Raw genomic sequence first — 13,660 nt, 5'->3', positions numbered from 1 at the left:
TATTTAACAACCAGCTCTCCAGGGAGACTCATGATATATTTTCAAGTTTAGGATGCATCCTAAACATTTTATCCACCACTTTATTAAACTTAGACAATGAAAAAATGCAACAGATCAAGCCCTGATTTGTAGCATTTGCTGAAAATGTAACAATCAGTCATTTTCAAGCTGGCTACAGCACACCTCTGAGTATCTCTACTTGTAGTTAGCTCCAGCTAGTACATCTTACCACAAAAACACCATAAGCAAAACTACCATTATTATCCCTCTTATACAGATGAGAATATTCATCTCAGAGATTTGCTAGCATCTACAGTGGGATTTGAACCTATGTCTTTCTGCTTCTAGATTTGGTGTTGCAACTACCATTTGAGTGAATTGACTTTTTTTTTTATCTCTACTTCTTTCCCCTAAGATGTAGCAACATAAGTATCTATTAAGTACTATCATGTATATAGAACTTTTATAGCTTAGTATAGTAGTCAGAAATCCAGCCTTGGATTCAGGAGATGTCAGCAATCAAGTTCTGACTGACACATAGTAGCTCTGATACTATGAGAAGGTTCTTTAACCTAATAAGTTTCACATGGGTTCCTGATCTACATGGGTAAAGTCAATTTTCTGCACTCGTGGCTCAACTGAGAGTCACGAAGACCTGGTTTCCAGACCCATCTCTGACTAGCTTTGTGAACATTAGGCAAGCCCTAAATGGCCCTCTAGGAATATGAGTTAAAAGATACAATGCCTCATCTACATTGGCTTCACTGATTAATTCAAATGCCTGGACTCCAAAACACCTTAAATTTTGAAAAGTGCTTTATATAGATTATCTTAGTTATGCCCTACTCCCAATTACCTCATGAGGCGGTGCTTTTATTTTCCCTACTTAATAGATAAGCAAACAAGTTTAGAGGAGACAAAGTTAAAAAGTCTGGGCTACTTTTCGATGGGTTCCCTTTTAAAAGAAAATTTTATGTGAATTTTCCTGGGATGATAGAAAGTTATTCAAGGTCAACACCTGCAAAAAACAGGGCATTGACTGACACTGTCAAAGCTAAATGATGGTGGTATGGGGAGAAAGAGAGTAACTCCAATCAGGAATGGAGACAAAAAGAAAAGGTTAGACCCAACCTCCAATACTGTCTCAGCCACAAATTGGCCCTCCTACTATAGATGTGAAAAAGGGCCCTGAAAGAAGCACTTATTCCTTATAATCTTATACTATCACTGTAAGTCTTTTGTACAAACTTAGCCTGGGTTTTTTGCTTGTTTGTTTTTATTTTGGTCCTTTACTGACCTACAATGGGAATGTTCAACATTCCATGTGCTTTGCCTGTGGGATTTGCCATTCCCTGGCTATGTTTGATTCATGAGATTTCCCATGAAGCCAATTAATAGATTTAGAAGTGACACTGAGACTATAGAGAGGAACTCAAGGAAGGGTTCCTGAGAGCTGCTACCTCTCTCCCTGAAAAGACAAAATACACAGAAAGTGGTGAACCAGCCAGTCTCTATCACTGAAGATGTGACTGAGGATACAATACCTCCATCAATTATGCATAACCCAGAATGAATGAATGAATGAATGAATGAATGAATGAATGAATGGCTTCCCACATCAAGATGATCAGAGCGTGAGGATGTGCTTGATTGTTCCAACATACAAATAATACAAAATTAAGTTAATTAGATTCAAAAAGTATTAAGTAGCTTGTATGTATGAGGCATTGGAGATAAAGGACGACTCCCCCCTGCCCTTAAGGAACATACATTTCTAAAATGGTTTCAAGCTATGCCTCTGTGGGACTAACCCTCTAAATAGTAATTTTAAATTGACTGGTCATCACATTCGTTTGATGACTTAAAAAAATCAAAGTGGATGGTTGCTACTACTACTACTTACAATAGTAAAAATATTGGCTGATAGGTATTAGACCTATAATTTCTTGATATAGAGAACTCTTAGATGAGAATATTCCCTCTTTCAGTGAAAGTCTGTACCTTCTTTGTATGGTATATAGTAAGCACTTAATAAATGCTTGTTGCCTGATTTTTATTCACTGAAAGTTGACCATTCTTGGCTATGTTTCATGAGACTTTTTATTCAGCCATCAAAGAGACTAAATTAGAGGTGGTTATGAGGATAACAAAGAGGAAGAGAGTTACCTAAGGCACCAAGAAGTTACATGACTAGTTCAAAGTCATACAATCAATATGTTGGTCAGAGATAGGACTTAATTCCAGGTTTTTCTGTCTCCAAGGCAAGTTCTTTGCTTACTATGCATTATTGACAAAATAATGATAATAGTAATACTGGAGGAAGAGGGGCAAAGATAAGAAAGAGAAGGAGGAGAAGGAGAAGAAAAAGGAGAAGAAGAAGGAGAAGGAGGAGGAGGAGAAGAAGAAGGAGGAGGAAGACAAGGACAAGGAGAAGAAGGAGAAGGAGGAGGAAGAGAACAAGAAGAAGAATAAGACAAAGAAGACGAAGAACAAGAAGAACAACATGAAGAAACAACAGCAGCAGCAAAAACATGCATGGCACATTATGTTCTACAGAATGCTTTACATAAGTAATATCATTTGATCCTCATAACAACACTCTGAAGTAGGTCCTACTATCATCTCTATTACACATTAAGGACATTAAGACTCAAAAATGTGAAGTGACTTGCCAAGGGTTACATTGCTAGAAAAAATCTAGAGCACAACTTGAACTCAAGTCTTCCTGACTCTAAGCTCAGTGTTCTACACATTATTTTACTGAAATGAATAATGTTCTGGGCTCTACCTTTTCCCCGTCAAGTAGCAACACAGTCTGATGTGTATTTCACCACTTTTTATGATGGCTACAAAAGTTCCCCCTCCCCAACTCTAAAGTCTTCTGATTCTGTGATATGACACAGTGCTGCTGAATAAGGTAATGAAGCTCTTTGTGCATAGGACTCTATCTGGTTTTGCCTTTGTTTCTCCAGTGCCCAGTGCAGTGCCTGGCCCATAGGAGGCTCTAATAAATGCTTGGCAGATTGGGTTGGAGTTGTCAGTCTGATAGGCAAAGGAAGAGTAGGAAACTGTCATGATATGGGAATTGGATAGTCAGTTCCAAAATGACCTGAAGTTGGCAGAGGCTGTTTTCATTGAGAAGCCAGGGAAGGAGTTGAGAGTAAAGGCAAATCTGAAAACCACAGCAATATTAACACAACAGAGGACTAACAGGGAAATCCACAGCCTCACCTTAATTCACACTCAGTGCCACAAGGTTCTGTGACTGGTTCTGGCTGAGGAATCCGATCACACCTTTGATCTGAAACTGTGAGCTGATCAGATTCTCTGGTGCAGATAGGTTTTCTTTTCCGTTCTCCTGAGAAAGGAAAAAAAAGAAGAAAAAAGAAAAACAAGCTATCATTGCAGGAAAGTTCTGCATTATATTATCTACTAAGGAGAAGGGGCAGGGGGAAAGATTTCAGATAATTTGACTTCAAATCTGGCCCTGGAGGGAAAGCAAACAAACTTAGGGAACACAGCAAAGATGATTATTTACTGGTTCATCTGCATATGCAAACTTGCCAGGCCCAGTAAAACAAGACATATTCTTTTTTTTTTTTTAAGTGAGGCAATTGGGGTTAAGTGACTTGCCCAGGGTCACACAGCTAGTAAGTGTTAAGTGTCTGAGGCCGGATTTGAACTCAGGTACTCCTGACTCCAGGGCCGGTGCTCTATCCACTGTGCCATCTAGCTGCCCCCAACAAGACATATTCTTAACTATTCAAATGATCAAGAAGACATGGAAAAAGGAGACTTGAGAACAGTGTGTGGACCCAGAACTTCACAGATTGAAGGAAGGTCACCAATTCAGCAAACAAAGCAAAACCCAAACTTGGAGAAGATACCTTGGCAGAGTCTACTGCACGCCTGCCAGGGCCCATAGCTGTTCCAGTAAAAGTGCTGAGGGCTGTCTTCAATTGGTACGTTGAATGTATAACGCACGTCAGGGTTATACAAGTTGCCCACTGAGAGGACCTGAAGAGTAGACACACAAAAAGAGATCATTTCCAGAGACCGTCTTTGCTGGGAAGAGAAAAGGCAGCTGATCTGGGCTGAGAAGTTTACCTGAAGCAGGATCTCTTGCTCAATCCGATCAGTTGAATTGATCCTCTCAACTGCATTGTCTGAGCCACTGTACTCGATGACGGCATTCCCGATTCTGATTTCTTTTTTGGACATGGTTACGACAAAGTCTCCATTGAGTAGGAATTCTCCTTGGCTGCTGGATAATGCTAAAGAGAAAGACATTGAATTCAATGACTTGATGGGGGGGGCGGTTAGTAGAAATGGGGACTTCTCAAGCAGACATGTTGGAAAAGGTCCCCTTATCTTTATAATTGCTCCAAAAGAGACAGATCTCTGGGGGCAGCTAGGTGGCACAGTAGATAAAGCACTGGCCCTAGATTCAGAAGGACCTGAGTTCAAATCCAGCCTCAGAGGCTTGACACTTTCTAGCTGTGTGACCTAGGCAAGTCACTTAACCCTCATTGCCCCACAAAAAACAAACAAACAAAACAAAAACAAAAACAAAATAGACAGATCTCCAGGAGATGGACTTCCTTGTTTGGAGGTTCCTTTTCATTGGAGGGCCTACATGTAGGATTATGGAGTCCTGAACAGAGCTATATATGCTTAAATGCAAACAACTAACATTATAATTAGCATGTGTTAAGGTATTAAGAATACAATGATGAAAAGGGACATAATCCCTGTCTTACTTTGGCCTTGCCATCTGTCTCACTGCAGCCTCCTTTGGATTCCAAGTAAGACCAGGGATGTAATATACACAAGTACTCTAGTAATATAACTTAAAAGAATAGTTTGAAGCTAAATGCTGTAATTGTTAGAACTAATTTTGGCTCCAGGGAAGAAAAGAGATGTGCCTTCTTCTTTTCCTTGGAGAGGTGGGGGACCATGGGTAGAGAGTACTGCATACAATTTGTGCCACTGTCACTTTGTTGATTGGTTTTCCTTAACTGGCTCTATTGGTTACAAAGGATAGCTCATTTGATGTGGGTGTGTGAATATACATGTAAATAACTGATATAAAAAAAGACCAATAAAGTTTTAATTGGAAATAACTAGCAATCAGCCTCTGTTTCCACTACAATTCAGATAGCATGAATCTAAGAAGAAAGTGCTTTGGAGATGCAAGCTGAGTGAGGCTCAGTGGATCATTGGTCTGGAGACCAGGCTGCTTCAATGGCACTTGGTCCACAAAAGACAGAATTCCTGACATGGCTCCTAGATCAAGGTCATTAATATGGACACAGTAGAGTGTGCTGCCAACAAAGCTACCCAAGTCTCTGGACCATCCCAATCTGGTGTTTCACAAGGCAAGTCCTTTAAATTATGTAGTGGATGGGTAGACTCCATTCAAATTGAAAAAGAAAATTCCAGGTCACTTGGAGATTCATCAAATTTGTCTGCTATACTTTTCTATCTCCCCTATTTCTACTCACTTTGGGCTCATGTACAGCTCACTGGAACCTCCCTCCTGGTGTGGGGTGGTAGACATAGGGATTTAAATGGGCAAGGATGCTGTAGGCTATGAAACTAAATAAAATGTTTAGCATCAGAAAGAGCACAGAGTACAGTACAAAGGTAATTGTTTTGAGGAGTCAGAGGACCTGGGTTCAAACCATATCTCTAATATATATGTTACCTTTGTGAAGTTGGGAAAATCACTGAATCTCCTTGGGTCTCAGTTTCCTTATTTGTACAGTGAGAAGGGTAATCCCTGACTGGGATTGAGTAATCCCTGAGGTCTCTTCTGGTTCTAAATCAATTATTCTAAGATTAAAACTATAAGATCATGATGAATGTGCTCTGAATCATGGGAAGTGGCTGTACTATTTGAATTTGTAATGTTTGAAGTTATAAATTATATGTTAAATATGGTTACTGGTTCTAAAACAATGTGAATAAACAATGAAAATTTGAATAATGAGACTGTTTCCCAGGTCACTGGTCACAGTACAGGACCTAACTGTATGGACTTTAAAAATAAAAGGGAGTTGGCAGCTAGGTGGCACAGTAGATAAAGCATGGGTCCTGGATTCAGAGGACTTGAGTTCAAATATGGCCTCAGACACTTGACACTTAAGTAGTTGTGTGACCCTGGGCAAGTCACTTAACCGTCATTGCCCCTCAATAATAAATTAAAAAAATAAACAAACAAATCAACCAATCAATCAATTAATGAATGAATGAACAAGCAAACAAACAAATGAATGAATAATAAAATGAATAAATGAATCAATAAATGAATCAATAAACAAGTAAGCAAACAAACAAATGAATGAATTCATAAATAATAAATAAATAAAAAGAAGGTTAAGATTCAGCTTGGCTGAGAAATATGTTGATGGTTGTCTCCAATTTATAAAAACCAAAGTGAGAGAGGCAGTGTGGCATATGCGATGCCACATATACAGGAATCGGAGTAAGGATCGAATGGGTTCAAAGCCTACTTGACAGGTACTGACTGTGCAACCTTGGGCCAGTCACTTAGAATCAGGTACCACTCTAAAACTTATCAGACATGTTATAAACTCTTACTGTCCATCACTGGAGTAAATTATCATGGACACTTGGCACAGTGACCTATTATTTCCTAATATGCCAAATAACTGAAAGATGACTTTCTAAACTAGGCTGACTCGAGAAAAAGTGGGTTCCAGCTCACTTGAGGTCTTCATGAAAAGCCTGTGTGATAACTTATTGATATATTTGCAGAGTGGATTCTTGCTCCAAAGCAGTTGGATCCTGGACCTAGATAGGGACCTCCATGTCTCTTTTATCTGCTCCCCTCATCTGGAGCCTGAGATCCAGGGAAGCTAAGGAACTGGTTTGAGGCCATGCAGCAAATAATTGCTGTTGGGATTGGATTCTGGCTCCTCTGACTTCAGAGCCAATGCTCTTTCCACTGTACCAATATGGCCTATGAGATTCCTTCCAGTGCTGAATGCTATAATTGTGAATGCTGATAAAGGCAAATTAAATATCTCCAAAGTAGCTATTATTTGTGAATTAAATCTCTCCACAGATAATCCCAAGAGAAAACTAAGCATGGTTCTTTCTGAAGGGGCAGCTTTGCGGAGTGGAGGGTGGGGATGGGGGATGGTTTTGCTTTACCCACCTTTGAAGGGATATGCAAATGTTTTAACAGCCAGGCCTTCTGCTTTAGCCCCTTAGGAAACCAACGATTTCCTGAAAACAGCCCCCATCACTGCTGCTACTTCGGCCGCACCACTTCAAACTAATGTGATTACAGGCTAATTTCCTGAGTTAGCTTCCCCAGTATTCCACACATCACAGCCATGCTGATGCTAACACAAAAGCTCTCTTCTGGACAACTTGCCCTCCCTAGAACTACGTGAAAGGAGTCTGGCTTTTAACCACAAACTGAGGAATAATGAAGCCGATTGCCTAGCAACTAATACAGGAACAAATTCTAGCTTGAACCTTGATGGGGGCATTCAACAGGACCCAATTCGGGACATATTAAACATTAGTCATCATGTGCATTCACTGCGCCTTCTTATAACAGAAGGGTAAACATTGACCTATCCTGAGCTCAATGACAATGTGAAATTCTTCTCAAATTGTTAAGTAACCACTGAATGGTTCACTGGATCCAAGGTCTTAATGTTCACACTTGGAAAACTATGACTCAGGATCTAAGGAGGCACACTTGCTATTGGCTTTCCCATAATATCCATTTTTTTAAAAAGATTTCAACCAACAGGTGTGTGAGTGCACATGCACACATGCACGCACACACACATGCCTGGATTGCCTGTCCTCGCTGACAAATCTTCTTTAAATTTGCATTCATCCTTTACAAGGAGATTAAGGACCCTTCAATGAGGAATAAAAGGTTATCTGGCAGCTTCCTCTGAATGCAGGGGCTTGACCTTGGTCAATTAAGTTGAAGGTGGATCAAGGCCACACTCGGAAGAAGATTATTTTTCAAGGAAAGAGAAGAATAGGAGAGAATCCTCCTCCCTTTTTAAAGAAGAAGAAAGAAATAGCTTTCTTTGACATGGCTTTCAGTGTGGTGGAAATTAATTCATAAAGCAGTTTGCATGTAGGGCCAACTGGTTTCAATGAGAAGTTCTAGTAGTAATGTATGCACGACTCCACCATCAAACCCAGGGCAGGGGAAAACTTGATCCATTAGTTATATATTTACAAATCTGGGGGCTGATTTAAAGAAAAAATTAAGGAGGCCCTTTGCCAATGGCAAAAGAAATGTACAGTCTCAGAGTTGGAAGAGATTCCTATAGCCATCTAGTTCAATTTGTACCTGAAAAGAAATGCCTCTTTAATAACCTTGACAATTGACCATCTAGTCTTTGCTTAGAGCTATCTAGTGTGGGAGAAGCCCCCATAACCCAATGTGTCCAATCCCCTGACTAGACTATTCTAAATGGTTAGGAAACCTTTCATAATAACAAATCCAAATCTGCCCCTTGGCAACCTCCACCCTTTGATCCTGGTTCTGGATAGAACACTGGGCCTGGAGTTAGGAAGACTTGATCACAAATCTGACCTCAGATGCTTATGAGCTGTGTGAGCCTGGGCAAGTCACTTCAACTTTAAGTTTTCTCTACTCTAAAATGGGCATAATAGCACCTATCTTAGTGGGTTGTTATCAAGATCATATGACATAATATCTGTAAAGCACTTGGCGAAGCGCCTGGCACATAGTAAGTGATTAATAACTGTTAGTTTTCTTCCCCCTTCCTTCCTGATAATTCTTTTATTTAGGAAGGCAGAATAAAGGCAGACGTCTGAAAAACTTTTAAAAACATTTACCTTATCAACGATTTCATCAGCATGTTCCTGGACTGCCCCCTTGCCAATTCAGACCGGCTCCTGCTCTGGATCTTTTAGTCTTATAGTCAGGGCTGGGGCCCTGAGACATTCAGTAACTTGTCTGGGCTCACACAGCCCATCTGTATCAGATGCGGCACTTAACACAAGGCTTTCTGCCTCCAAGGCCAGCTGTCTGGCCACTCTTCCTTTTTAAAGCAGGAGAATAGTGGGCAGCTAGGGAACAGCTGCTTGGGAAGTATGAACCTCATTCCTTACAAGGTCCAGGCTCCATGACCTTATCTCTCCTCTTGTGTTTTGCTTCTGCCCTGTGTTTGTCTCCAGGACTCCCTATTTCATTATTATAGGTTGGGATATGGTATTGTTGTTGGTTCTTTATTCTTGAAGGGAACCATGACATCTGGGTGATGTCATGACTTGCAGTGAATTGGATTTAAGTGACACAGGGCTGTGCAAAGTCACTAGCCTCATTCTCTCCTCCAGAACTATATGGGTCCAGTGTCAAGATGCAGATCGGGATGACTAGAGATGGCACTGGATGCAATAGGAGACCTTTTTAAGCTAAGGTCTTTCCCAGGTCTCAGTTTGCCTGAGTCAATGCCCATTTAGTCATTAAGACTACATAAAAAGCGAGGCAAAGAATAGCCTCCTTTTCCTAGTCAAAACAAATAAATCAATAAAGGAAGGAAGGAAGGAAAGAAAGAAAGAAAAAAACAGAAAGAAAAAGAAAGGAAGGAAGACAGACAGACAGATAGAAAAAGAAAGAAAGAAAAAGAAAGGAAGGAAGGAAGGAAGGAAGGAAGGAAGGAAGGAAGGAAGGAAGGAAGGAAGGAAGGAAGGAAGGAAGGAAGGAAGAAGAAAATCTGGGAAGGGAAGATCCTCAGCGTTTCTGGCCAAATCAGAAGTAATTGTTATTTACCCTCACTCTGAGCCATTAAGAGGCCAAACAATGGCCAATGAGGCTTGGGCTGGGACCTGTTGTTGGCCAATCTATGAGAGTCAGAATGATTTGAGGTACATGCACTCAATGCTATGTCTCTTCCCACTAAAGAAACCATGTCAAAACAGTCATTTTACAAGTGAAAACATCAGTCACCAATGACACACATATTCAACATCATTTCTGTATCATATCTGAAAGTGTAGGCAGGATGGTGTCATTGGACTTACTAAGTAACTGAGATGATAATAATGAGTTTCTCAGAACCCAAAAAATAAAGAGTTGGAAGAAAACCCACAGGTCATCTAAGTCAACCTGACCGACAGTTGCCACTACAAAGGCTCCAATAATTGGTCTTTCAGTCTCTATTCAAACAAGGTAACAAGGAACTCATGACCTCCTCACCAGCCAGTTCTATTTTGGAACAATTTTGTTAAGAATATTTTCCTCACACCAAGCAAATTCCATCTATGGATGCTAGTTGTCCCCTCTGGGGTCCAGCACAAAAATCCTCATTTTGGCTACATGATAGAAAGACTGCTATAGTGTCCTCCTCATTCCAGATGTTCCCAGTTTCTTCAACTCAATTTGAGCTTGGAAGATTCTCTGGGTTTCTGTACCATCCCTTTCCTATAGCTGGTTGCCATCTTTTGAACACACTCTCTAGCTCAACCTAAAAGTGTGGTGCCCAGGACTGAAACACCGTGTTTCCAAATGTGGTCTGGCCAGCACAAAGGAGTAAACTCATTGCCTCCTGCATTCTAGCCATGATATCTCTATTAATGCATCCTACAATGTCATTAGCTTTTTTTGGGCTGTCTGCTCTCCTTGTTGACTCATGTCAACTTTTCAGTCCATTAAGATCACCAGATCTTTCTTCCTTATGAAACTGATTTATTAAAAAAGTATAGATTTTTATATAGATCTCTATTAAATTTTCCCTTATTTGATCCAATCCACTGAAATCTTACTAGATTCTGCCTGTCCTTCAATGCAGTAAACTGTCATCCTCAGTCTAGCGTCAACAATCAATCAACCAGCACTTATTAGGCACCTATACTAGGTCGGTAACTGTGCTAGATACCAGGGCTATCAAGACAAATGAAAAAGATCCTGCCCTCAAGAAGCTTATGTTCTATATAAGTATATACAAACATAATATTATAAAAGTTACAAGGTAACAATAATATCTCAACAACTATAATATAAACATTAAAAGATTTTTTTACGGGGAAGAAATTGCAACTGAAATAATCATGAAGGGTCTCATGGAGGCGATGATGTTTACTTAAACTTTGAAGGGAATTAGGAATTATCATCCTCATTATTAAAACTAGAACTTAGATAATGTTTTAAGGTTTGCAAAGTATTTTACAAATATCTCATTTTATCCTCACAACCCCTAGGAATGAGATCATAAATGTTTAACAACCAGCTCTTTGGGAAAAAGAAATGCATGACACAATTGTAATTTTATTTTGCATTATTAATAATTTTCAAGTTTAGAAGACCAAATCCTAATTGGTAGCATTTGCCAATTTATTTTTTTGTTTTTAGAATTTAGAATTTTATTTTTCCCCAAATTACATGTAAAAACAATTTTAACATCAATTTTTAAAACTTTGTCTTCCAAATTCTCTTCCTCCCTCTTTCCCCATCACCCCCTTAAAAATTCAATATAAGTTATACATGTGTAGTCATGCAAAACATTTCCACATTTATCAGGTTGTGAAAGGGGCAAAAAGAAACCAATAAAAAGGAACTAAAACATATTTTCTTCGGTCTGTATTCAGACACTCTTGGTTCTTTCTCTGGAGACAAACTGCAGTTTTCAAAAGTTTTTCAGAGTTGTCTCAGATCATTGTATTGCTGAAAATAGCTATGTTATTCATAACTGATCATCTCACAATATTGCTGTAACTTTGTATACAGTACATTTCACTTTACATCAGCTCATGTAAGTCTTTCCAGGTTTTTCAAATAGCATCCTGCTCATCATTTCTTATAGCACAATAGTGTTCCATCATAATCTCATCCCACAATTTGTTCAGTTATTCCCCAATTGATGGGCATCTCCTTAATTTCGAATTCAACTTTTAAAAAATCTATTTTTAGATACCAACTTAGTAGTAGTATTACTAGGTCAAAGAGTAGCATTTGCTAATTTCTGAAGTGAAAATAGAGTGATAATTGAATAATGAGCTCTCAAGAACCATTATGAGCTGGCTCTAGAACATCTCTGCTGGGAACTGGGTTCTATTATTATTTTCATTTAGAGATGAGGAAAACCAAGCAGGCAGACAGAAGTTGTCACTTGCCCAGAGTCAAAGAGCTAGTAAGTATCTGAAAGCAGATATATACTCAAATCTTGCTGACTCCAGGGTCAACACTCTGTTCACTACCACATTTAGAAACAGTCAAGGAAGAAATTAAAATTAGGCGTGGGCCATATCCTATCCAAATATACTAACATAGGAGATGGAATGTTTTGTGTGAATAACAGCAAGAAGACCAGTTTGGTTGGACCATAGTGTTTGAAGGGAAATGACGTACAATGAGCCTAGAAAGGTAGGCTAGGGTCCAGAAAATCTGCATATAGGACAAGCATGCTTTCTATGGCTTAAATTAAATCACTGATAAAAATGCTAAATAGAATAGGACCAAGGACACATCTCTAGCACCTCCCATCTCACCTAAGTAATTCCCATCCTCTGATCTCCCTGAAAAGCCATATGTCAATGCAGTCTTTAAGCCACAGCAGCTGGTGTGTAAAATGCAGCCTTAAAGACAAATACACATCCACCACCCCAAACAGACACACAAAGTTTTCTTTTAAATGGCTAGAATATAAAGAAGTTGTATGGATTAATTTCCACTAAAGCCACTGCCTGATCATCACTTTTAATATAATTAGATTGGATCGTTTCAGTTCAGAAGATCAGAGAATCTCAGAATTAGAAGGCATTCCCAGAGGCTGTGCAATCCAATCCATATCAGTTAATAAAAGGCATTCTCTTTATGCCACACATGATGAGAGACCTTGTAGTTTCTTGACATAGTTGACAAGAGACCCCTAGCAGAAGGGAACCTTTACGCAGCCTTCTGAGGCAGCCCTTTCCATTTCGAGATCACTAGAGTCGTTAGGAAACTTATCCTTACCTTGAATCTAAAATTGCCCCCTTTGCAATTTCTACCCATTATACAATCATTCTTCCCTCTGAGAACAGGGAGATCAAGCCTGATGCTTCCTCTGTGTGACAGCTGTTCAAATGCTGCAAAATAGCTATCATTTGACCCCTGAGCCTTTTCTTCTCTAGGCTAAGCATTCCCAGATCCTTCAAATCCAGCCTTGGACACTGACTCAGATCCAGAGAGGACTTGAAAGGTTTAGCAGGGGAATGGCCCTTTAAGCAGAAGAGCAGGAGGCCAGAGCTTGTGAAGACTTCTGTCCTAGACCTGCCTTTACCACTCACTTGCTGAGGCATCTTGGACAAATTGCCAGCAGTCTCACTTTGCCTCAGTTTCCTCATCTAACAATCTATAATTCCATGAAGTCATAAAAAGACATTAAGTGAATGAACCAACTCCAAAATTTAAAAACTTCACCTAATGGGAATAATGAATTCCCTCTGATCACCCATGCCAGCACATTAAAAATAATCATAGAGTTATGGTCTATATTATTTGTTTTTAACTTTGGACTCCCCATCATGAATGGTGTGAAAAATGATCTGTACAGCTTCAAAACACTAAAATCTATATAAGCTGAAAATGGACTTACTAGGGAGAAGAATTATTCATTTAAAAAAACATCTTATTCACTGAAATGATCACCCT

At 39.5% G+C, this 13,660-nt stretch overlaps 1 protein-coding gene across 3 annotated transcripts in view; it reads right to left on the bottom strand.

The window, feature by feature from the left end:
• The window catches only part of ADAMTS9 (ADAM metallopeptidase with thrombospondin type 1 motif 9), a 195,145-nt gene that overhangs the window by 111,598 nt on the left and 69,887 nt on the right, over positions 1-13,660 (bottom strand). For all 3 annotated transcript variants that reach the window (XM_043979758.1, XM_043979759.1, XM_043979760.1), the window contains 3 exons: positions 4,108-4,274; positions 3,888-4,017; positions 3,232-3,358 (listed from right to left, as the gene is read on the bottom strand). In XM_043979758.1, coding sequence (XP_043835693.1) covers positions 3,232-3,358; positions 3,888-4,017; positions 4,108-4,274 — 424 coding nt within the window. The remainder of the gene's footprint in view (positions 1-3,231; positions 3,359-3,887; positions 4,018-4,107; positions 4,275-13,660) is intronic.

The sequence above is a fragment of the Dromiciops gliroides genome, chromosome 1, assembly GCF_019393635.1.
Source record: "Dromiciops gliroides isolate mDroGli1 chromosome 1, mDroGli1.pri, whole genome shotgun sequence".
Classification (NCBI taxonomy): Eukaryota; Metazoa; Chordata; class Mammalia; order Microbiotheria; family Microbiotheriidae; genus Dromiciops; species Dromiciops gliroides.
The sequence above is the reverse complement of the archived record's forward strand: the minus strand, read 5'-3'. Positions and strand labels throughout refer to the sequence as shown.